Source organism: Elephas maximus, chromosome 18, assembly GCF_024166365.1.
Source record: "Elephas maximus indicus isolate mEleMax1 chromosome 18, mEleMax1 primary haplotype, whole genome shotgun sequence".
Lineage (NCBI taxonomy): Eukaryota > Metazoa > Chordata > Mammalia > Proboscidea > Elephantidae > Elephas > Elephas maximus.
Genome location: NC_064836.1, coordinates 47,542,243 through 47,569,370, shown reverse-complemented (window position 1 = coordinate 47,569,370; position 27,128 = coordinate 47,542,243). Strand labels below are relative to the sequence as shown.

At 36.8% G+C, this 27,128-nt stretch overlaps 1 protein-coding gene across 1 annotated transcript in view; it reads right to left on the bottom strand.

Moving 5' to 3' along the window:
- Positions 1 to 27,128, bottom strand: part of LIPI (lipase I) — a 65,422-nt gene that overhangs the window by 22,571 nt on the left and 15,723 nt on the right. Inside the window, exons 2-7 of the mRNA XM_049857859.1 lie at positions 21,920 to 22,305; positions 20,088 to 20,196; positions 12,678 to 12,779; positions 7,741 to 7,830; positions 6,390 to 6,557; positions 4,158 to 4,262 (exon numbers count right to left, since the gene is read on the bottom strand). Of these exons, the coding sequence (XP_049713816.1) occupies positions 4,158 to 4,262; positions 6,390 to 6,557; positions 7,741 to 7,830; positions 12,678 to 12,779; positions 20,088 to 20,196; positions 21,920 to 22,305 (960 nt within the window). The remainder of the gene's footprint in view (positions 1 to 4,157; positions 4,263 to 6,389; positions 6,558 to 7,740; positions 7,831 to 12,677; positions 12,780 to 20,087; positions 20,197 to 21,919; positions 22,306 to 27,128) is intronic.

Here is a 27,128-nt window from a genome sequence, read left to right as displayed (position 1 = left end):
AGGTTAGAGTGATGTGATGTAAGAAGCAGACACACTACGGCTAACTTTGAAGAGGGAGGAAGTGGGTCACAAGCTTAGGAATGCAGACAGCCTCTAGAAGCTGGAAAAGGGAAGGACATAGATTTTCCCCTAGAGCCTCCAGAAAGGAATGTAATGCTGTTGACACCTTTCTTTTAGCACAATGAGACCCATATCAGACTTTTGACTCACACATCTTTAAGGTAATAATTTATATAGTTCTAAACCACTAGGTTTTTGGCAATTATTTACAGCAGCTATGGAAAACTAACACAATAATACATAGAGAAACTCTCAATGAGTTAGGTAAAGAGGAGAGGTACCTCAACTTTATAAAGAGCATCTACAAAAAACCTACAGGTAACATCATACTTAAAAAAGACTGCATGCTTTCCCACTTAGATTAGGAATAAGACTGGAATGTCTGCTTTCACTGCTCTTATTCAAATATAGTACTGGAAGTTTCATTGTTGTTGTGTGCCATTGAGTCGATTCTGACTCACAGCAACCCTATATGACAGAGTAGAACTGCCCCCACAGGGTCTTCTAGTTTGTAATCTTTACAGGAGTAGATTGGCAGGTCTTTTCTCCCATGGATTGCTCTTTAGGCACTTCAATAGGTGAGAAAATGAAATAAAAGGCATACAGATTAAAAAGGAAAAAATGAAACTATCTCTGTTTGCAGATAGCATGATTCTTTTGATAGAATATCACAAGAAACCTATTTTTTAAAACCCTAAAAATAATAAGTGAATTCAGCAAGATCATAGGAAACAGGCTGACATAAAAGAATCAATTCCATTTCTATATACTAATGATGAACATGTAGAAACCAAATTCAAAACACAACATCATTTACAATTACTCTAAAGAAATACCTAAGTATATACTTAACAAAGTATGTGCAGTATCTGAAAGCTGAAAATAACAAAATGCTGATGAAAGAAATGAAAGAAGACCTAAGTTAATGGAAAGACAAACCATGTTCATGGATTGGAAGACTCAATATAATAAAGAGGTCAAATTGATCTTCAGGTTTAATGCATTTCCTATCAAAACACCAGCAAGGTTTTCTATAAACATAGACAACTTAATCAGAAATTTGTATGAAATTTCTTAGGCCTTGGAATATCTAAAACAATCTTGACAAAGAAGAATAAAAAGAGAGGAATCCCTCTATCTGGTATTAAAGGCTTAGTACATAGCTATGTACTAAGCCTTTAATACCAGATAGAGGGTAAGCAAGAGCATGTGTATTGGCAAAGGGATAAACACATACACCAATGAAACAGAATAGAGAATCCAGAAAAGACTCACATAAATGTGCTTAAATGATTTTTGGCAAAGGTACAATAGCACTTTTCAATAAGTAATGCTGGAGCAATTCGACACACATACACACACACGCAAACCTCAGCCCAAAGCTTACATCATATATAAAAACTAAATAAAAAGGAATTATAGACTTAGATGTACCACATAAAACTATAAAAAAAAAAATTAAGAAAAAAATCAAAAAATCTTTAATACCTAAGAGTTGGCATGAAGTTCTTAGATTTGACACAAATGAAATTCATAAAAAGAAAAATTAATTAGATAATCACCAAATTTGAAAACTTTTGGATGAAAAGACAAGTTATAGACCAAGAGAAAATATTTCCAAACTACGTATCCAGTAAGGCCTAGTATGTAGAGTATGGAAAGAACTGCCAAAAATCAGTAGTAAAATAATAATAACAATAACCTGATTATTATTCTAATCTAAATATGAGCAAAAATAGATACTTCACCAAAGAGGATATTAACCCACTGCCACTGAGTCGATTCCACCTCACAGCAATCGTACAGGACAGAGTAGAACAGCCCCATAGGATTTCCGAGGTTGTGATCTTTACGGAAGCAGACTGCCAAATCTTCCTCCTGCAGAGCTGGCTGGTGGGTTTGAACTGCTGACCTTTTGGTTAGCAGCCAAGCACTTAACCACTTCATCACTAGGGCTCCTTAAAGAGGATACACATATGGCAAATAAGAAAGGCCTAGCAATCTACTTCCAAACAATCATCCATCAAAAACACTATGTAGTATAGTTGTACTGTGACGCAGCCTACTTCTACTGTGACACACATGGGGTTACCGTGAGTCACAACCAACTCTATGGCAAATGATTTGGTTTTTGGTTTCATACTCTTCTCAGAATAGTTGTTGTTCTGTTGTTAGGTGCCGCCGAATAGATTCCAACTCATAGGGAACCCATGTACAACAGAACGAAATACTGTCTGGTCCTGCGCCATCCTCACAATCCTTGTTATACTTAAGCCCATTGTTGCAGCCACTGTGTCAATCCATCTCATTGAGGGTCTTCCTCTTTTTTGCTGACTCCCTATTTTACCAAGCATGATGTCCTTCTCCAGGGGTTGATCCCTCCTAACAACATGTCCAAAGTACATGAGATGTAGTCTTGCCATCTTTGCTTCCAAGAAGCATTCTGGTCACACTTCTTGCAAGACAGACTTATTCATTCTTTTGGCAGCCCATGGTATATTCAATATGGTTTGCCAACACCACAATGCAAAGGCATCAATTCTTCTTCACTCTACCTTATTTCATCATACAGCTTTCACATGCATATGAGGCAACTGAAAACACTATGGCTTGGGTCAGGTGCACCTTAATCTTCATGGTGACGTCTTTGCTTTTCAACACTTTAAAGAGGTCTTTTGCAGAAGATTTGTCCAATGCAATGCGTCTTTTGATTTCATAACTGCTGCTTCCATGAGCGTTGATTGTGGATCCAAGTAAAATGAAATCCTTGACACTTCAACATTTTCTCCATTTATCCTGATGTTCTTATTGGTCCAGTTGTGAGGATTTTATTTTCCTTATGTTGAGGTATAATCCATACTGAAGGCTTATGTTGAGGTATAATCCATACTTTGAGCTTCATCATAAGTGTTTCAAGTCCTCCTCACTTTCAGCAAACAAGGTCGTATCATCTGCATAATGCAGGTTGTTAATGAGTCTTCCTCCAAACCTGTTGCCACGTTCTTCTTCATATAGTCCAGCTTCTCAGGTTATTTCCTCAGCATACAGATTGAATAGGTAGGGTGAAAGGATACAACCCTGATGCACATATTCCCTGACTTTAAACCACACAGTATACCCTTGTTCTGTTCGAACCACCGCCTGTTGATCTATGTACAGGTTCCTCATAAGCACAATCAAGTGTTCTGCAACTCCCATTCTTCTCAATGTTATCCATAATTTGTTATGCTCCACACAGTCAAATGCCTTTGCACAGTCAATAAAACATAGGTAAACATCTTTCTGGTATTCTCTGCTTTCAGCCAGTATTCATCTGACATCTGCAATGATATCCCTGGTTCCATGTCCTCTTCTGAATCTAGCTGGAATTTCTGGCAGTTCCCTCTTGATATACTGCTGCAGCTCCTTTTGAATGATCTTCAGCAAAATTTTACTTAGTGTGACATTAATGTTATCGTTCGATAATTTCCACATTCAGTTGTCTCACCTTTCTTGGGAATAGGCATAAATATGGATCTCTTTCAGTCGGTTGGCCAGGTCTTCCAAATTTCCTGGCGTAGATGAGTGAGCATTTCCAGTGCTGCATCAGTTTGTTGAACTATGGCAATTGGTATTCCTTCAGTTCCTGGAGCCTTGTTTTTTGCCAATGCCTTCAGTGCAGCTTGGACTTCTTCCTTTAGTACCATCAGTTCCTGCTCATACATTTCTGTGAGATTCTCTCTTGTTCTTCAGGTTCCCTCCTTTTGCCTATCGTTGTTTACTTGCCCGTTTTTCTATTTATGTTGCTTAGTTTCAGTTCCCAAATGGGAGTTAAGAGTGTAGATGGACGTCTTAGGCTCTGTAACATGATATACACTGAAGTAACTGTAGTGGTTGGACTGATAACCATACACATTTGGGTGTGAGGGAAAGAAGACTTGATTGGTCTTTGGGAAAATTATACTAGAGTCCTCTTTGAATTTGTCAAACTGGCTCTAATAAATTTTAAACCTCCTTGAAGGCGCATGATAGCATTTGAATGGGTGGAAAGAACATTTTGGATAAAATATAAAGGAGTATATAATACTAAGCATTTGCTAAAAATGTTAACAACTTACTACAGAATGGACTTGTGCCAGCAGTATCCAAAAACACAGTGGTCCTAAGAGACTGTCTTTCCATTCTTTCTTTTAAAATATCTTTCCACAGATCAATGTGATAACCTGAGATTTGAGAAACAAAACAGAAAATTGGCCTTCCATCAAATTGCATGTAATTGTTTCAAATCACTTAAGAAACTAAAGGATCAATGCATAGTAGTAGTAGCAAAAATAATAATAATTTGTGGATTTTTTTATATCTTAAAAAGCATTTCTTCAAATAAATTCAACTTCTTTTAATTACAATAACAACTCTTAAATCCAGAATTAACAAATAAATAGTGCTCCCTAAAAATCTCATCAAAGTTTATCATATCACATATGGATAGAGTCTACTTACAGCAGTTTTTTACTGTTATATTATAAATTCAGTATTGTGCTTGTAACTGTTTTTAGTAAATTCAGCATAGTAAATTGATTTGATAAAAATAAATAAACAATTTAATTCCATGAGTACAGCTCCCAATTCTTCCACATATGCATAAGTAATGTTTATATACATGCTTACATGTATGTACATATGTACATATTACATATGCAATATACGTAGTATGTTGTTGTTAGGTGCCGTCGGGTCATTTCCGACTCATAGCAACCCCATGTGACAGAGTAGAACTACCCCATCGGCTTTTCTAGGCTGTAATCTTTATCAAAGCAGATCGCCAAGTCTTTCTCCTGCGGAGCCACTGGGTGGGATCGAACCACCAACCCTCCAGTTAGCAGCCACCAGGACTCCTTATATCACATATACATATATATATATATGGACTGTATATTTTACATATAAACCAAAAAAAAAAAAAAAAAACCTATAGTGACCTTATAGGACAGAGAAATGCCCCATAGGGTTTCCAAGAAGCGGCTGGTGGATTCGAACTGCCAACCTTTTCATTAGCAGCTCAGCTCTTACCACTGCATCACCAGGGCTCCATTGTACATATAGTATATATATATATATTTCAGATACATACGTTATTCAAATACATACATATATTTGCAATACATATTATATATAGTATATAAATATATTAAATATGTTTTATATATGCATATATAGATAGTTCAGATGCTTACCGCTTTATATGTGTTTCTATATCCACATTGCTACCACCAAATTTGAGATTTTAATATAATAAAAAGAATAATGAATTGGGAATTCAGAGGCTTAATAGTTCTCACTTGTGCCCTTAAGTGCAATTCATATATTGATTGACTATGTCACAATTTTCTCACTTAACGTGGAAAAGTGATGGGACCAGAAAAACAACCCCCAACATGAGGGCTGATGAAACCTAATTCCACAAGATATCATATGAACACAAAGGGTCTCGGAGAAAACAAATTGGCCAAGTCGGCATAGCGAGTGCCTCTCCGAGAGTCTCCATGTATGTTAATATAAAATCCCTGCTGAGGAAAACTGGTGGCATATGGTTTAATTCAGGCTTTGGAATTCCTGCCCACTTCCTCCAGCCCCTGTGGTTTTAGAAATGTTTCTGGCAGATCTTTTTATGATACTGACCAGATGTTAACATGCTCATAAAATGCTTGAATCTTGTATTCTCTTTTGGAGAACCCTGAACAAAAAACCTCTGAGATTCCTTCCATCTTTAACACTCCATTTTTATCTGGGTTCTTCTTTCTCTATAATGTCCCACTGGTAGGTTTCAGGTATAAGAAGCTGCAATATTTAATTGTTCCTACCGAGATTTATTGATTTAGAAAGTGTGGACAACGTCTCATTCGTATCTACTTGCTGAAAGCAAATAAATAACCAACTATGGTTCTCACCTGTTCAATTACTCCTAAGGTTTCCCATTTAAAAAAAAAAAAATACTCACTCCTGCCAAGAAACTGAAAGTCTTCCTTTTTAAGTGATAATATAGATAAATAACAGTAAGATCTTTTGTTTATCAAGAACAGGAATCACCACGAAGTCACCAAATTTGCCCGTTACCCTGAGCACTGAAGGATAGCTGATCAAGTTCCTCTCAAGAAATATCCTAAAAAATATTTAGTAGAAAATGAACTATTTACTCTGGTTGTCCCACATCTCTACAAATATTTTTCCCATAAAATGTTAGCATTTTTAACAAGAAAGCGGAAACACAATTTAGCTTCTAACAGAAAATACTAGCACAAATACATTATTCATTTTCACAAAGAATTATAGTAGTTGTAACAATTTCTTACCTAGTCTAGGACATGATAGTTTCTTAAAGTTGTCACAGTCTACGCATAAACCAGTCTTGTAATCTTTGTACGAAGCACAAGGAAACGAAATAAAATTGCACTGTGTTTCCAAAGATGCCATGAACAAGTAAACTGCTCTCTGGTGGTCACATTTAAAAAATTCAATCCCTTAAGAATTAAAAATCGAGCAAAATAACTGTAGATAATTAATCCAAGTTCAAGAAAATTACAGACAAATTAAAGATTAGGCTTTTTAACACAATGTACCTTATGAATATTAAAGTGTTCACTACAATAGTTTTATCTCAACCAAAGAAATAGTACTGAAAACAAATTTAGCATGTCTTTTATACTGAATTAATAATCAGTTTTTCTAAAGAAAGATTTCCATGGCAAAAGTGTTTAATTTCAATAATTTAACAAACTCTACAAATACAGTGCCACTACAGTCAACAACTGGAGCCCTAGTGGTGTAGAGGTAAAGAGCTCAGGCTGCTAAACAAAAGGTGGGTAGTTCAAATCCACCAACTGCTCCTTGAAAACCCTACAGGGCAGTTCTCCTCTGTCATATAGGGTCACTATGAGTCAGAATCGACTTGATGGCGCACAATAACAACAACAACATACTAAACAGTTAGTGCACACATCTCTCCTTTCTGATCCCACCACCCTAATTTTATTCGATGTCAGAGACGACAAAGAAACTTGGTAAGATTAAAACTTTATCATGTTTCTTGCTCTTTTCAAAATCTCACATCCTCATTCCGTTGGTCAGACTTCTATAGCTACAGAGGACTTTAGTCATGTGTTATTTGACCAGTTGCCACTGTGACCCTAAGAATATTTCCTGCCTATGTCTCCGAAGTGAGCCAAATTGTACACTTGGAACTACTGCTCAACTATCTATATGTACAAGACAACCAAGTGTCAAGAGTTTGTAAATCCATAGTGTTGGTACAGTACTATAGCGACTTGCTCCTGTTGTTAGCTGTCCTCCAATTGCTTCCAACTCACGACAACCTGAAGGTTAAATCCTAAGATCTTGTGTTATACCATACTTTAGCTGCTCAAGCTTCTTCAATGACTTGTAACTACTAATGTTTAAAATGATCTAAAACTGCTGAAACTACAATGTAATAGCTTTCATCTATGATCAAATGGGATATCTACTCATAAAATTTATGAACTCATCAGGGTAAAATTACACCATTGTTCACCAATAACTCTTCTGAATTATGGGCAACGAAGATGGGATCAAAATATTGCCTGAAGATTAACAGGGCAAAATATATCAATTTTCTTTTATCATTTTGAATCATATGTAAATATATTCAAAATACTATTGGTATACCTGAAAAAATTGATTTAGGACAGCCAGGTTGATTTTTTCCTCCATTAGGATAAAAATCTATATGTCCCAAGGGTTCTTTAATGCCTAAACCTGAAAAGAAAAGTACCCAAGAATTACAATGTGTATATAATCAGGTTGATATCACTTGCATAAAACAAATTTACAAAATCTATTGAAAGTCACCCTTTTAAAATACGAATTAAAAATAACAGCTATTGAACAAAAATATGAGTTTTCTGATATCAACACTTAAAATTAATTCCTCACTAAAACTGTATTTCATTAATTAAGCACATTTATCAATCACTTACTATAGGCCAGTCACAGTTCTTTGTGCTAAGAAGTGAATAAACAGAGCAAAAATCCTTGTTCTAGTGGAAATTACATTCTAGTTGAGCAAGACAGATAACAAACAAGTGAAAATATAGTATGTCAGGTAATAAGTGCTGTGGAGAAAAATTAAATAGAATAAGACCGTCAAGAAAACCCAACAACAAAACATTTGCCATTGAGTCAATTCTGACCCATGGTGACCCAATGTGTTTCAGAGTAGAACTGCACTCCACAGGGTTTTCAAAGTTGGTGATCTTTCCAAAGTGGGTCATCAGGCCTTTATTCCAAGGTGCTTCTGAACTGGTTTGAACTGCCAACATTTTGGTTTGTAGCCAAAAGCTTAACTGTTTGCACCACCCAAGAACTAATAAGGGGACAGGAAGTGCCTAAAAAGAGTGGTAGGTTGTACTTTGAAGGAAGTTGGTTATGAGGTAAGAGTTGAGCAAAGGCCTGAAGGATATGAGGTAGTGAGCCAAGTGGTTATGTGTGTGTGAGCATGCCTAGGGTATTCAAAGAAGCCAGAGTGGCTGCAGCATGGCGTCTAAGAAGGAGAGTAGGAGGAAATGAAGTCAAGTCAGATAGGCCCTTTTAGGCCGCTGTAATGATTTATTGTCATTCTAGATGATAACGCCTCGGACTGGCTGAAGCTAGATTTCACTATCTAGAAAAAATCTAAAGAATATGCTGTTTCAGCTGGATCAACTTGGGTCAGAGTGTGACGGAAGATATAGCTATGATTTTAGGGGCTTCTGCAGGTCTTGTAGAGGAGCTTTGACAATGCAGTGGCTTGAACCCACCAGCCACTCCACAGGAGAAAAATGTGGCAGTCAGCTTCCATAAAAATTACAGCCTTGGACACCCTATGGAGCAGTTCTACTCTGTCCTGTAGGGTCACTGTGAGTCAGAATCAACTTGGTGGCAATGGGTTTGGTTTTTGATATAGATCTTGTAAGAAGCCCTGGTGGTGCTGTGGTTAAAACCTCAGCTGGTAACCAAAAGGTTGGCAGTTTCCCATCAGCTGCTCAGTAGGAGAAAGATGCGGCAGTCTGCTTCCATAAATATTACAGCCTCGGAAATCCTATGGGCCAGTTCTACTCTGTCACATAGGGATGCTATGAGTCAGAATCAACTCCATGGCAATGGATTTGGGGTTTGGTATAGATCGTGTAGATCCTTGGAGTGCTGATGAAAGTACAAATTCTGGGTCCATTTCTAACCTGGAGTCTATAACCCAGGGAAGTCATTAGAATGGGAGGGAGTGGCAAGCTCAGAACACTCAGGACTGTGATTAGATATAAAATCTTGCTGCTTGGAGCACAGTAAATGTTCTACAACATAACGAACTCTTAAGAGGGATAAGAAATAAATTTCACATAATAAAGATAAGTGCTTCAGTCTGACCTTAAGGATTAAGATACAGCCACTTGATTTAATTCTAATCTGTAATGGAACGTGGTAACAGGTTGCGAGGTATTTGAGGGACGTGAGAAGCTTGGACATGTGCGTTACAGGACAGGATGTTCAGCATGCAAAGAAAGACAAAGAACTTGGATGACTTCACTACAACTTCCTAGAATTCAGTAAAACGTGTGCATGATTTCATTGTGACAGTGGTAAGAGTATACTAGCCAATCCCTCTTTATATCCTATCAGCCACTTAGCTTGTGGAATCTAAGCAATGAAGGACAGCCTCGGAGTATGCGATAAAAGAAGCCTTTTAACAGTTTTGGAGTTCTGTGAAATTTCCTCGTATCTAAACTCAATATGGGGTTCCAAGACTAGGGGTTCCTGTTTTGGAGCCTTAATTTTCTCCAACTTTCCACTGAAGAAGAATCAAACCAAGAAGGCTTCTCAGGAATTAGAGGGAAGCAAGCGACATTTACTATTAACTATGAGCAGCCCTTGACTCAGGTGTATCATTTCCCTTTTATCAGAGGGAGGAGTGGGTAGGGCAACTTGGTCTGCTTAGGTCATTCATTCCCTAAGTTCAAGAATGGTGGGGAGAGCAGATGTGACTTTTTAATTTTCTTTTTACTATAAAATGTAACACACACAAATAAAGTGACATACAATATAAACGTACAGAGTAACTAATTATTATAAGGCAAATAGCCGCATAGCTACCACGCTCCGGTCAAGAAATAGAAATAATATCTACAAGTCTCCAGTTTGCCCTTACCTAACCACAAGCTTCCTTCTTCTCACTAAAAATAATAGTCATCCTTTCTTTTAAAAAAATCATTTTTTATTCTTTTTTATTTATTAAGGATGCCCCCAAAATAATATAGTTCAGATTTTCCCACTTTGGAAATACATATAAAGTGAGATTATATTCTTTTGTGTCTGATTTCTTTTGATAATTAGTATGTTTGTGACAGTCCTCCACAGTGCTGTGTTTACATGTAGTTAATTCATTTTCGTTGCTATACAGGATTTGATTGTATGAACCTACCACAACTTATTTATGCAGTCTTCTGTTGGTGGATATCTGTGCAGTTTCTAATTTTGTGCTAATATGTTTTAATGCTATAGGCATTCTTGAAAACATACATTAATGCATGTGTGAAGGCATTTATGTTGGTAATTTACCTTCTGCGTTTCCATACTAATGTTATAATTAGCTTGTGGGGTTATCAAAAGCAAACAAACAAAAAATGTAGATGATGGGATTTTTTTTTTACAAAGATTACATTGAATTTGTAAGTCAACTTGTATGCAATGCTCATATTCATATAAGTGATTCATTTGCTTTTAATTTATATAATTATATATAATTTCTATGTTTCATGTTTTTCTGCAGAAGTTTGGTCCAGATTACCTAATCTACCATTTTTTAGGAGGCTACATGACTACTTTAATGTATACAATTGAATAAGGACAAAAATTATTGACAAGATGCATTCATTGGCAGTATTCAACACTTGCTGACTCCATGGATCTCATTCAGAAATCCTCTGAGGCAGATGAACATGCAGTGCCCAGAATCTTTGCTCCTCATTTGTGATGGTGATAAAAAGGTTAGTCAAAGTTGCCAACTATATTATTAAAAAAAAAAAATATATTATATCTAGTAGCAAATCTCATAGGTTGAGTCATCAAAAGATGTTCAGTGTATAAGACGAGGCCAAAACAATAAATTAAGAAAAGCCAAAAATTCAAACAAAAAATAATAAGAAGTATGAAGACCATACTGAAGGCCATAGACAAAACTGAAGTTGGAATTTCAGAAAGAAGGGTTCAGATGAAGGACTGCAGAGAAATTGGACAGTAGGTGTGTCGTGCATGGATAAAGCACTAGGGATAAAGACATGAAGGCTTAGAGATAACCATATTGAAACTATAGATTCTTCAAGCACTGCCTCCCTATAAAAACTAGGTGAAATTAGGACCAGAATTGTTCCTATTGTAGACTCAGTCCATTGTCACACACACACTAGAGTCATCTCCCATCTGTGTCATTTATGACATTTATGTCTCCCACAAGAAGATTGGTATGGATCACCATGAGGTAAATTCAGGTTAATATAGGAGAGCATGAATTACCTGGACCAAAGAGAAAGGAAACAGGGAAATAGAAGCAGTCTTAGTGTCACTTCCTCCTATCCCAACCTCAGCACCACACCCTTCGCATACCTACAACCACGACACACTTAAATTATCAACTTGTCAGAATAACACACTAGTGAGGTGCAGACTCTGGAGTCAAAAGATAGGAGTTCAAACTCTGGTTCTGCTATTTTATTGTCCTTGTGAACTTAACCTTAGTTTCCCCATCTGTAAAAGAGGGCCATGTGAGAATTGAGTGATTGATTCATATAAAACACTGTCTGAAGCATAGGAAGTGCCCAATAAATATCAGTTAGTATTATCAGTCTCAAATCTGGAATTGGGTCAGGGTCATCAAGATTACTCCCTGAATGTATAGCCTAATATACCCTAGCCAAAACTACCAAAATCCTGTAAAACATTTTTAGGAAGATAATTAAAAACTATAAAGGAATTATTTTCCTATATTTAAGGAAAATTATTTTTTACCTGGGCCTGAACTGCTGTACTCAGTTCTAGTTGATATACATCAAGACATAAAAAACGAATAGGGGAGAATAAAAACCTAGATAACCCACTAAACCAAACCCATTGCCATCAAGTCGATTCTGACTCATACTGACCCTATAGGACAGAGTGAAACTGCTCCACAGGGTTTTCAAGGAGTGCCTGGTGGATTTGAACAGCCGACCTTTGGGTTAGCTGTCGAATTCTTAACCACTACACCACCAGGGTTTCCAAAAACATAAATGCAGCAGGAAAATTAAGTTTGGAGGAAAATGTAATCCAATAAAAAAATATATACATATGACTAGTGTGGGCATGAAGAACGCTTTTTAATCAAATTTCAGAATTTGAGGATGACATGAAACTCTCGAAATCTGAAGGTTGGGGCAGGTAAATAATGCCATTCGACACCCTAGGAAATCACTAACCCTAAAAAGTATTGGACTGACCATCACTTTATCCATGACTCTATCTCCTCTTATGTTCTTTTCTCCTGTGTTATGTTACCTTTTAATTTAAAAAAAATCAACCAATAAATCCTTTATAGTTACCACTGGTATCAGAATGGATGACATCTACAAACTCTGCATCAGTGTAATCTAATCTGTCATATGATGGTTTCCCAGAGAATTCTGGTCCAGCAGGATCAAGACCTGAAATGCAAGAAAGAAACTCTCAATCTATTAAATCAAGCTCTATTACATTGTTCACTAGATTGTAGGCTTGCGTTATTATTACATTATGAACATAAAAATCTATAGATTTTTAATTTAAACCTGTCCAGAAATATGCCTAAAAACAAAAGAAATTGGATGAATACTAGGTAGCTTCATTATTTGAACAATAATAATTACCAACCTTTTGAGTTTTTGTGTTAAGCTACACTAGAGATGCCTCAACAAAATACTGAATAATAAATAACTACTACTTCATTTGAGAAGGACATCATGCTTGGTAAAGTGGAGAGTCAGTGAAAAAGACCCTCAATAAGATGGATTGACACAGTGGTTGCAACAATGGGCTCAGGCATAACAACAATCATGAAGATGGTGTGAGGCTGGGCCTAGTTCATTCTGTTGTACATCATAGGGTCACTATGGATTAAAAACCAACTCCATGGCACCTAGTGGCAACAACTTCATTTGAAGGGGGAAGAAGGATAATGAATACCATCTTGCTTGAACTCTGTGCCTTACTAGTTCCTACTGGATCCATCTATAAGTCTAGCGTGATTTTTAGGTGCCAAATGCCAATTTGGGCTGTGGAGTAAAACATATTTATTATTACCTACCATTTATTTGTAACTAAAATTTCCCACACACACTTAAGAAAAGATTAAAGTTTTAAAATTAAATCAATTATGGATATTATTTCTGTAGTATTTGAAATTCTAAATAAAAATTCTAGGCTCATGACCTCTGCAGAACATTAAATAAACAGGCGTAGTTTTGGAGGGGCAGATAAATTCAACACCTTGAGAACATCCAGGCAATGGAAGAAGCAATCACCTTTAATAGATTTTTCAACCACAGGACTAAGAGCCTACACAAACCACAGCCTTTTCTAACCTAAGACCAGAAGAACTAGATAGTGCTCGACTACCACTGCTCACTGTTCTGACCAGGGACACAACAGAAGGTCCCAGACAGAATGGGAGAAAAACGCAGTACAACGTTCAAATTCCTAAAGAAGTCCAGACCTACTAGACTGATAGAAACTAGAGAAATTACCAAGACTTTGAACTTAGAATTGAAGTTATTTCTGCAGGTCAACTTTCAGCCAAATAATAGATTGGCTTATAAAATAAACAACATCATCCATGAGTAATGTGCTCCCTTAAACAATCTACTATATGAGACCAAATGGTCAACATTTACCCAAAAGTAAAGATCAGAAGGCAAGGAAGGGAAGGGAAGTTAGATCATTGGAAACAGAACAAACAGAATGGAAATAATATGATTGCTGACACATTGTGAAAATTGGAACCAATATCATAGAACAATTTGTATAAAAATTGTTAAATGGGAACCTAATTTGCTGTGTAAACTTTCACAGAAAACACAATACCAATTTTTTTTCTTTAAAAATTGTTTTTAAGAAGTAAAATACAGTGTTGTTCATCTCAGGTCCTTCTTTTATCCCTATTTTATTTAACACACTTTACTGAATAGGCAGAATCCTCTCTCTTCCTATAAATTATTCTGAGGTAGAACCTCCACATTTGTTGGCCCTTTAAAGCCTACTGAATTACTGGTATACAGGGCCAGCAAAATGGACTTATACATGAGTAAATATACGTTATGAATTGAATTGTGTTCTCCAAAATATGTGTTGAATTTCTGTCCTCTGTACTTGTGGATGGAAACCCTAATGGTGTAGTGGTTAAGAGCTACGGCTGGTAACCAAAAGGTTAACAGTTCAAATCCACCAGACGCTCCTTGGAAACCCTATGGGGCAGTTCTACTCTGTTCTATAGGGTTGCTATGACTTGCAACCAACTCAAAGGCAATGGGTTTGGTTTTGGGTTTTAGTACTTGTGGATGTGATCCTATTTGAAAATAGAGTTTTCTTTTATTATGCTAATGAGGTCATGACTGGAGTACACGTAATCACCTCTGAATTATAGAAAGATTGAATAGACACAAAGACACATACAGGAGGGAGATGCCATATGAGGAGAGACACACACAGCAGATGCATCTATAAACCCAGGAAGTCCAAGAATTGCTGGCTAGTAGAAGCTGAAATCGACAAAGAAGGACCTCCCCTTAGAGCCACACCCTGAATTTGGACTTCTAGCCTCCTGAACTGTGAGAAAATAAATTTATGTTCTTTCAAGTCACCCAATTGTTGTACTAGTTACGGCAGCAGTAAGTAACTAAGACACACACCTTAACATAAGGTAGAATTACTACCAGTTCAAACTGAGTTAGTGAAGAGGCTGAAAAGGAAAGATTTGGGTGCTGGGGACCTTTGTGTGAATCCTTGCTCAGCTGTTAATATTTTTTTACCTTGATACATTCATTCTGTTAACTTTAGTTTTGTATAAGCATAATGGGAATAATATTAAAACTAATGCGAATAAGTATGTTAACCACTGTGCCACCAGGGCTCCTTATAATAATAACAACCTATTGCTGTCCAGTCGATTCCAACTCACAGCAATGCTCTAGGACACAGTAGAGCTGCCCCATAGGGGTTTAAAGTCTGTAATCTTTATGGAAGCAGATTGCTATATCTTTCTCCCACGGAGCGGATGGTGGGTTTGAATTGTCAAACTTTTGGTTAGCAGCTGAGTCCTTTAACCATTGCCCCACCAGAGTGCCTCATATAATAAAATAAAACTCAAAAAGCCAAACCCACTACCATTCAGTCAATTCCAACTCGTAGAGGCCCCATAGCATTTCTAAGGCTGTAAATCTCTATGGAAGCAGACTGCCACATCTTTCTCCTGCAGAGTTGCCAGTGGTTTTGAACCGCTGACCTTTGGATTAGCAGTCGATCCCTTTAACCACTGTGCCACTAGGGCACCTTATAATAATAATAGTCACAGCATATTGGGTGTTTACTTTGTGTCAACTACTTTGATAAGCGCTTTACAAGTCTCGTATTTAATATTCACAATAGTACTGTGAGGTTTGTGAAGTCTTTAGCAATATTTGCAAGTCAATGACCTCCCTTTCTTCTCTCTCTCTCTCTCTCTTTTTATTTTGATGAAGACTATTTTACCATTTATTGTCACTTGAAATTATTATAAATGCTTGATGGACATAGATTTCAATAATTTTTTAAAAAAGCTAAGTTGGTTGGGGAAAGATGTTATTTTTCTAATTCTCAGATCACCATCACTCTTACAGAGAAGTACAAAAATCCATGTAAGCATTATTTAAATACTGAGCTTTCTGGTTGCAGTGAAAGTTGCAGAAATATGAGGGCAATTGAGATTCAAGACCCCTCAAATCTCAGATATCAACTCCTGATTTCTCATGTAGCATTCGAGTAAAATACCTAATAGAATTCCAATAAAGTAACATTTTTAAAAATTAAGTTCAGTTACATTTTTAGTTAATACATGCTAAGTGTCTGCCAGTTTGTCATACTGTGGGGACTTGTGTGTTGCTGTGATGCTGGAAGCTATGCCACCGGTATTCAGATACCAGAAGGGTCATCCATGGAGGACAGGTTTCAGCTGAGCTTCCAGACTAAGACAGACTAGGAAGAAGGACCTGGCAGTCTACTTCTGAAAATCATTAGCCAGTGAAAACCTTATGAATAGCAGCAGAACATTGTCTGATATAGTGCTGGAAGATGAGCCCCCCAGGTTGGAAGGCACTCAGAAGATGACTGGGGAAGAGCTGCCTCCTCAAAGTAGAGTTGACCTTAATGACATGGATGGAGTAAAGCTTTCGGGACCTTCATTTGCTGATGTGGCACGACTCAAAATAAGAAGAAACAGCTGCAAACATGCATTAATAATCAGAACTTGGAATGTAGAAAATATAAATCTAGGAAAATTTGAAATTCTCAAAAATGAAATGGAACACATAAACATTGATACCCTAGGCAGTAGTGAGCTGAAATGGACTGGTACTGGCCATTTTGAATTGGACAATCATATAGTCTGCTATGCTGGGAATGACAACTCAAAGAGCAATGGTGTTGCATTCATCGTCATAAAGAACGTTTCAAGACCTATCCTGAAGTACAATGCTGTCCGTGATAGGATAATATCCATACGCCTACAAGGAAGACCCATTAATACTACTATTATTCAAATTTACGCACCAACCACTAGGGCCAAAGATAAGAAATAGAAGATTTTTTCAGCTGCTGCAGTCTGAAACTGATCAAACATGCAATCAAGATGCATTGATAATTACTGGCAACTGGAAAGCAAAGTTGGAAACAAAGAAGAAGGAGCAGTAGTTGGAAAATATGGCCTTGGGGATAGAAACAATGCTGAATGATAGAATTTTGCAAGACCAATGACTTCTTCATTGCAAATACCTCCTTTCACCAACATTAACAGAGACTATACACATGGACCTCGCCAGATGAAACACACAGAAATCAAGTTGACTACATCTGTGGAGAGAGATGATGGAAAAGCCCAATATCATCAGTCAGAACAAGGCCAGGGGCCGACTGTGGAACAGACCATCAATTGCTCATATGCAAGTTCAAGCAGAAACTGAAGAAAATCAGAGCAAGTCCATGAGAGCCAAAATATGGCCTTGAGTATATCCCACCTGAATTTAGAGACCATCTCAAAAATAGATTTGATGCATTGAACACTAGTGACCACAGACCTGACGAGTTGTGGAATGACATAAAGGACATCATCCATGAAGAAAGCAAGAGGTCACTGAAAAGACAGGAAAGAAAGAAAAGACCAAAATGGATGTCAGAGGAGACTCTGAAATTTGCTTTTGAGCATCGAGCAGCTAAGGCAAAAGGAAGAATTGATGAAGTAAAAGAACTGAACAGAAGCTTTCAAAGGGCCTCTCAAGAAGACAAAGTACAGTATTATAATGACATGTGCAAAGAGCTGGAGATGGAAAACCAAAAGGGAAGGACACACTCAGCATTTCTCAAGCTGAAAGAACTGAAGAAAAAATTCAAGCCTGGAGTTACAATAGTGAAGGATTCCATGGGGAAAATATTAAACGACGCAGGAAGCATCAAAAGAAGATGAAAGGAATACACAGAGTCATTATACCAAAAAGAATTAGTCGATGTCAACCATTTCAAGAGGTGGCATATAATTAGGAACCAATGGTACCGAAGGAAGAAGTCCAAGCTGCCCTGAAGGCATGGGTGAAAAACAAGGCTCCAGGAATGGATGGAATATCAATTGAGATGTTTCAACAAACAGATGCAGCACTGGAGGTGCTCACTTGTCTATGCCAAGAAATATGGAAGACAGCTTCCTGGCCAACTGACTGGAAGAGATCCATATTTATGCCTATTCCCGAGAAAGGTGGTCCAACTGAATGTGTAAATTATAGAACAATATCATTAATATCACACACAAGCAAAATTTTGCTGAAGATCATTAAAAAACAGCTACAGCAGTATATCGACAAGGAACTGCAGAAATTCAGGCTGGTTTCGGAAGAGGACATGGAACCAGGGATATCACTGCTAATGTCAGATGGATCCTGGCTGAAAGCAGAGAATACCAGAAGGATGTTTACCTGTGTTTTATTGACTATGCAAAGGCATTCGACTGCGTGGATCTTAACAAACTATGGATAACACTGCAAAGAATGGGAATTCCAGAACACTTAATTGGGCTCATGAGGAACCTTTACATAGACCAAGAGGCAGTTGTTCAGACAGAACAAGGGGATACTGATTGGTTTAAAGTCAGGAAAGGTGTGCATCAGGGTTGTATTCTTTCACCATACCTATTTAATCTGCATGCTGAACAAATAATCCAAGAAGCTGGACTATATGAAGAAGAATGGGGCATCAGGATTGGAGGAAGACTCATTAACAACGTGCGTTATGCAGATGACACAACCTTGCTTGCTGAAAGTGAAGAGGACTTGAAGCACTTACTAATGAAGATTAAAGACCACAGCCTTCAGTATGGATTACACCTTGACATAAAGAAAACAAAAATCCTCACAACTGGACCAATGAGCAACATCATGATAAATGGAGAAAAGATTGAAGTTGTCAAGGATTTCATTGTGCTTGGATCCACAATCAACAGCCATGGAAGCAGCAGTCAAGAAATCAAAAGACGCATTGCATTGGGCAAATCTGCTGCAAAGGACCTCTTCGAAGTGTTGAGGAGCAAAGGTGTCACCCTGAAGACTAAGGTGCGCCTGACCCAAACCATGGTATTTTCAATTGCATCATATTCATGTGAAAGCTGGACAATCAATAAGGAAGACCGAAGAAGAGTTGACGCCTTTGAGTCTTGGTGTTGGCGAAGAATATTGAATATACCATGGACTGCCAAAAGAATGAACAAATCTGTCATGGAAGAAGTGCAGCCAGAATGTTCCTTAGAGGCAAGGATGGCGAGACTGCATCTTACATACTTTGGACCTGTTATCAGGAGGGATCAGTCCCTGGAGAAGGACATCATGTTTGGCAGAGTACAGGGTTAGCGGAAAAGAGGAAGACCCTCAACAAGGTGGATTGACACAGTGGCTGCAACAATGAGCTCAAGCATAACAACGATTGTAAGGATGGTGCAGGACTGGGCAGTGTTTTGGAACTGACTCGACAGCACCTAACGACAACAACAAGTTAGTTAATAATCAAAAAAAAAAACAAAAACGCATTGCCGATGAGTAGATTCCAACTCATAGCAACCCTCCAGGACAGAGTAGAACTGCCCCATAGAGTTTCCAAGAAGCACGTGGTGGATTTGAACAGCTGACCTTTTGGTTAGCAGCTGTAACTCTTAACCACTGCACCACCAGGGCTCCATGTAATATATACATGTTAGTTAATACATGAATAACCAAAACCAAAAAACCAAACCCATTGCAGTCAAGTCGATTCCGACTCATAGGGACCCCGTAGGACAGATTAGAACTGCCCCATAGGATTTCCAAGGCTGTAAATCTTGAGGGAAGTAGATTGTCATATAGTCTACTCCCGCAAGACATGAATAAAGTGTTTTATTTAATGGATTTATTTAATGAATTTTCCTTGGTATTGAAATAGTAAGTGTCCTTAAATTGCAGGTGGGAATGCAGAAATAGATCTTTTCTTCCCATTTCCATATGGGTAACTTGAGCTCTGTTAAGAATTGAAAAAGGCTTTAAACAGTCTAATAACAACAACAAGAGAGGACAAATACTTGGATATAGTGTAGAGATACAATACAATGTATGAGCATAATTTCTATTGATTAATTATTGCACCTATTAAATTTTAGGTAAATTCTGATGCTTTACAAGTGTGCTAAGACATTAACTCCATGAAAAATATTTTACCTGTTATTCTTCCGAGCTGACCTTCAAATATTTTTCCAACAAATCCACTAATATGAGCCCCTAAGCTCATACCTATGAAATGAAAAGTATCAAGAAATGCTCCATGCTCCTGCAATTGAAAATGCAATGTTAAGATTTTCCTTTCAGATCATGACAAATTATGCCTCATATTCTAAAACTCATTATTTTTTCTGGCTTAATTTCTGGCTTAATCAATTTCTTAATGAATAATAATTTCAAAACAACTATATTTTATTTAACTTTTACCATAAGAAAGTTTAATATCTTATACGTAGTATTATGTAGCATATATGTTTTATGCAAACTAACACATTTAATTAGCAAAATTTTTTATAATAGTAATAATAATGATAGCCACTGTATATTGAGCATTTACTACCAGCTACGTTGATAAACGCTTCACGAATTTCATATTTAATATTTATAATAGTTCCATAAATTATTTATTTTTATCTTATTGCCTAAAACTGTCCCTGGCACCTATTAAATGCTAAATAAATATGGTTAGAGAAATCACCATTTTATGAAGGAAACTGAGGCTCAGAGGTTCATGTCTTGCCCAAAGCCACACAAGTAATAAGTGGAAAAGATGGGTTTATACCCAGGTCTGTTTGACTCCATGTTAATCTTCCTCTGTGTTTTATCTAATCAGATTATGTTAAGAATCCAAAAACAGAATAATCATCCTTATTTCAAAGAAGAGAGAAGGAAGCTTGTGAATTTTCAGTTTTTTCCTCAGATTACAAGCTGGAAAATGATGGAGTCAGTTCTTCCGGGGCAAAATTTTGAATACCTCTTACAGACTTGGCTCCAGGGGGCACTTAGCAGCTTACATGAGGTAATGTTTCTACCACCACACTCTCATGCAGCTGAAGTGTTTTAAATTTCTTTTAATTTAAAAAAATCTTGAATGTATACTTACATAACTTTAAAATATTAACTAGAGATTCAAATTATTTGTTTATATTTTCAACTGGGTATTTGAGTTAATCATAAATTTTGGAGATGTTTGAGTTTTATAAAAGTAGAATCTATATGAGACTAATATACAATTTATTATTTATATTTTACCCATTCAGGAGTTTCTAGACAGGCATTTTATATTTGTGTAATGTATAATAACTAGTTGCTGTCGAGTCCATCCTGACACATGATGATTCCATGTGTGTCAGAGTAAAACTGTGCTGCATAGTGTTTTCAAGGGCTTATTTTTCAGAATTAGATAGCCAGACCCTTCTTCCAAAATGCCGCTGGGTAGGCCCAACTACCTTTCAGTTAGCAGTGAGTACTTATCATTTATACTACTCAAAGACTCCAAAGTTAGTCATTATAAGTAAAGTTTTAAAAAATATATATTTTAAAATAAAACATAACTAAGCTATTAAAAATGATATGTATATATATTTAATAACATTGGTCATGTCTGATCATAAAATTACCCACTTAGGGGGCATAAAGAAAAAATGGCTACATACATTAGTATATCAAAGCAGTAGTTCTTAATGCTTACAGAAAAGCATATTTTCTTTATTTTATTACCACTTCATGGTATTGCATAATAGTCTGTATTTTATGTAAACAGGAGCTCTGGTGGCACAGTGGTTAAGAGCTTGGCTGCTAACCAAAAGGTTGGCATTAGAATCCATCAGCCACTCTTTAGAAACCCTATAGGGCCATTCTACTCTCTCCTATGGGGTCACTATGAGTTACAATTGACTCGACTGTAGCGGAGCAAATTATGTAACATGTATAATGCATACAATTTCAAGACCCCGGCACTGGGTGATAATGCATAAAATTTCAAGACTTACCAAAAGTTTTTGAATATGTCCACTCAAAATCATAGCAACTTTTCTGGTATTTTTAACTGCTCTATTGTAAATTAAAGTTGTAGCACCCCGCTTCCAGTCTACTACAATTATATTCATATCTTCTTGATTCAACAAAAGTCTTACAAAGTCCTGAACCCATGATGGAGTAGAGCCTGTTGGTCTGTAGCCATGAATAAGCCATACTGTTTTCTTTTTTGTGTTGAAAAGAACATTAAGTGAGTTATCTTGCTCAAATAGTGGCTCGGCACAGTTTAGGTTGTTTCTTGTATACAGCATCAGAATTATCTCCATCCTGGGAATAAACAAATCTCTAAAAGAATCTTTTACACTTAACTGAGTGAATTCAAGACATGGTCTTTTAGTCTCTGAAATAAAAAAAAAAAAAATTAAAAAGTCACTCAAGCTGAGTACTGGGGTAGAATTTGATTCCTGTTGGCGTTGCTGAAAGAACTGGACTTGGTGGGACAATGGACAAAGGATTTCACGTGGTTAGCATTTCAGTATAATTTACTGAACAACTACAAAGAATAAAGCAGTACAATAAAAAAGTCTTTTTGGTTTAGCAGTAATAAAAAATTACTTTGGAAAATATAAATAAATGGTGTTTAAAAATTAGGAATTATATCTGCACAAAATATCAGAAAACAATACCAATAGCTATGACTGAAATCATTAACATTATGAAAGCATTATGCACAATAATAAAATAGATTATGAGTTTTAATAGAAATATCACAGAAGAGTGTGTGTGTGTATATATATATATACAACAAACATTAGAAAATTATACTTAACCTTCCAGTAATCAAATAAACACAAATCAATTCAATAGGTAAAACTTTTTATCAAAGTGAGTAAGATGGAAAAATCCATTGAATGCTCACTATGGTAAGTGTAAACATAACAAGTGATTCATATATATGGATGCTAAGAGCGTATTTAAAACACTTTAAATATCATCATGGCAGTACTCTCACCCATGTATGCAATCTAGCTAGCTAGCTAGCTAGTTGGATATCTAGCTATCTATCTTTCCATCCAGCCACCAATCCATCCTAGAAGGAACTGGGACAGAAAATGAAAGAATAAAGCTAAACCAATAGCAATAGTTATTAGTAAGCAGTGAAACAATGGCTGCTTTTTATTTTCTTTCTTAAAGTTCTTAGATATTTCCAATTTTTCAAAAAAGCACGTAACACCAAAAGAACGTTTTTTGTTTCTTAATAAGAGCACATTATGGACCCACACTGCTTCTGAAAGTTTAATTTGGTAAGATATTTGAGAAAGCGATCTGTCAATATATATCAAAAATTCACAAAAATGTTAGTATATTTTATTCCAGTAATCCTACTTCTAAGAATCTGTTTCAAGATTATAACCTGAAAATACAGGAGAAAAAAACGCTCTAACACAAATTATTTTAATGCTAACAAAACAGAAGTGATTTCAGTGACCAGAAATAAGGATATGATTAAGTAAATTATGATATATCTATTTACTTTATAAATCCATAATTAAAAAAATTTTTTTAATCCATAAAAATATATATTAATTCTAATAATTCTAGTTTGGAAATTATATATGCAATTATATTGATGATAAATAGGAGGAAGGTAATGAAAAAGAAACAAGACCTGCATTCAATTTCCAGGTTGAGCTGAGAAATACTTGAACAAGTTAAAAACCTCAGTACTCCATTTGTTGAGTCTCAGGGAACGAGAAAGTTGAGAGGAGAAATAGATCAAGCCACAGTGTATTACTAACACTTGCCAGGCTTTGTGAACTGTGGAAAGGAGAATTGTGTACTGCCACTTCTCACCAGCTGGAACCACCATTTTGGAGGGCCAAAGGCAGCCAGTACATCCTAACCGCTGGTCCACTCCAAGCCAAGGTAGATTTTACTTGGCTCTAGAATGTAAAATGAGGAATAAAACAGTAGTATCATTGTGACAAAAGTACCATAAAATAAAGGAAAGGAAAAATTATGCAAAACAATTAGCAAATAAACACACTGTCTATTACAATGCAAGAAAAAATGGCCTCTCAAAAACAGGAGGAGGCAGAGCCAATATGGCATTATAGACAGGGGCACCATGCCAACCCTCTGCAGCAAAGACCTAGAAAACTAAGTAAAACAGATATAAATGTCAATCCTAAGGAGCAAATGAGGGAATAAAGAACTCAATCAAGTACTCCAGGGAATAAAAAACTGACAGAGAACAGAGAATGAGGAGAACTATGGAGTGGAGGTCCCATACTAGCTAAGATGGCCAGATCACCACCATGGGCCACAGCCACCAAAGAAATAAGACAGGGAGTAGAGGAAGGCAACTCCATGGAGGTCCCAGCAACCAGAAATACACGCTTTCCCACTTCCCATCCTTTTTCCCTCTACGTGGCCTCTGTTGCTTGCCAATGGGCTACAGTTGCTTAGCTGGAGAGACACCAACTCACTACCACTCCCCCACATGCCCCCACCTGCCAGCCCCTTCATTGCCATTTGTTTGGGTTTTTTTAGTTTATATTTTTGGCTGTTTTTTTATTTGCTTTTTTGTTGTTGTTGCTTCTCTCTCTCCCTTCTTTCCTTTCCTTTCTCCCACTGAGCTAGCCACCTGTGCCAGCCCCTCCTCTTCTTGACAGGCAGTTGTTTTTTGGTTTGCTTTCTTTTGTTGTTTTGTTTTTAATTACTTGTTTGTTTTTTGGTTTTGTTGCTTTTCTCTCTCTCCCTTCCTCCCCTTTCTTTCTTCCACCTAAAATGTGCCAATCCCCTCCTCTTCTTGATAGGCTGTGATTTTTTTGGTTTGCTTGCTTTGTCCTTTTTTCTTCTTTTCATTTGTTTTCTGATATATTTTTTCATTTTTGGCCTTTTTTTTTTTTTTTTTTTGCTTCTCTCCCTTTCTTCTTTTCATTTCTCCTGCCCAGCTAGCCCCGTGGGCCATCCACTCCCCTTTTGGATGGCTGTTATTTTTTGGTTTGTTTGCTTTGTTTTTTGTTTTATTTTGTTGTTGTTTATTTGTTTGTTTTTTGGTATTGTTTTTTAGACTTTTTTATTGCTTCTTGCTCGCTCTCTCTCCCTTCCTTCTTTCCTACCCAGCTAGTCCCATGTGCCATCCCCTCCCCTTCTTGACTGGCTGTGATTTTTTGGATTGTTTGAGTTGTTCATTTTTCTTTTCTTTTTTTTTCTGTTTCTTCTCTCTCTCTCCTTTTCTTCATTTCCTTTTTCTCACCTACCCAACACTTTGCACTGCCCCCACCCTTTTAGAATGGCTGTGCTGCACACCTCAGATGGAGTCACTGTGCATGGCCTCCCCAGGTCTGTGCCATTGTCACTGACCACCTCCCTCAGCACCATTTTATTTATTGTTTGTTTGAGGTTTTTCATTTTTTCTTGTTTTTGTTTTTTAGTTATTGTTTCTTCTCTCTCTCTTCCTTCCTTCCATCCACCCAGACCATACACTGTCCCCAACTTCTTGGTGAGCTGTGTCCACCACTTGGCTGGAGAGCCTCTGGCACAAAGCATCCCCAGGTCTGCACTGCCCTCACAGGCCAGCACCCTAAGCACCATATCTTTTATTTTTCTTTATCTTTCTCCTTTTTCTTTCCTTCTCCCTCTCACCTAGGGCCTGTACTGCTTCCACCCCCTTCCTAACAGGCTGTGTCATGCCACCCAGCAAGAGAGACAACAGCTCACTGCCACCCCAATTCTGCCCTGCCCCCAAACACCAGTGCCTCCACCACCATATATTTTGTTGTTGTTTTTATTTTGTTTTTCTTTATTTGTTTGTTTGATTGTTGGTTGCTTCTCTCTCTCCTCTCTTTTCCTTCTTTTCTCCTGCCCACCTAGCCCGGTGCACCACCCTTGCCGCTTTTTGGCAGGCATTATCAAGTAATGAAAGACTGACTTAAACTTAGGCAGATGAGGGTAAATTTCAAGGTAACCACAAATAAAGTTAACACACCTAATCATCAAAATAAAGAAGAAAAACATTAAGTTTCAGTAAACACAATATCTACAAAAAAAAAAAAAGGGAATTCAACACAGAAGAGTAAAAGAAACAAAGAAAACATTGGCACCATGAAAGAAGGCACTACAAAATGACAGCAATAAACTCAAAATCAATAATCACACTGGCTTAAATGCACCCATAAAGAGACAGAGAGTGACAGAATGAATGCAAAAAAAGGACCCATCATATGCTGTCTACAAGAGACAAGAGACACACCTTGAAACAAAGACATAAACTTATTAGAAATCAAAGGATGGAAAAAATATATCAAGCAAACAGCTACCATAAAAGAGCAGGAATGGCAATACTAATCTCAGATAAAACAGACTTTAAAACAAAATCAGCCATAAAAGACAAAGAAGAGCATTGTATGATGATTAAAGGGACAATAAATCAGGAAGACATAACCATAATAAGTATCTATGCACCCAATGACAGGGCTCCAAAATACATAAAACAAACTAATAGTATTGAAAAGAGAAGTTAACAGTTCCACAATAACAGTAGAAGACTTTAACACACCACTCTCAGTAAAGGATAGAACATCTAGAAATCAACTCAGCAAAGATACAGAAGATCTAAAGGCCACAATCAACCAACCTGACCTCATAGACATATATAAAACACTTCACCGAACAGCGAAAAGTACACATCCTTTTCAAATGCACATGGAACATTCTCCAACTAGGCCACATATTACGCCACATAGCAACCCTCAACAAAATCCAAAACATCAAGATAATACAAAGTATCTTCTGTGATCATAACACCATCAAAGCAGAAATTAATAACAGGAAGAGCAAGGAAAAGAAATCAAATACATGGAAACTGAATAACACCCTGATTAAAAGCCACTGCATAACAGAAGAAATCAAAGATGGAATAAAAAAATTCCTAGAATCAAATGAGGATGAAAACACATCATACCAAAACCTTTAGGACACAGCAAAGGAAATGCTCAGAGATCAATTTACAGTTATATATGCATACATCAAAAAAGAAGGGACAAAATCAAAACATTAGCTACACAACTCAAACAAATAGAGAACAGCAAAAGAAGCCCACGACCACCAGAAGAAAGGAAATAATAAAGGTCAGGGCAGAAATAAATGAAATAGAGAATAGAAAAATTATAGAAAGAATCAACAAAACCAAAAACCAGTTCTTTGAAAGGATCTACA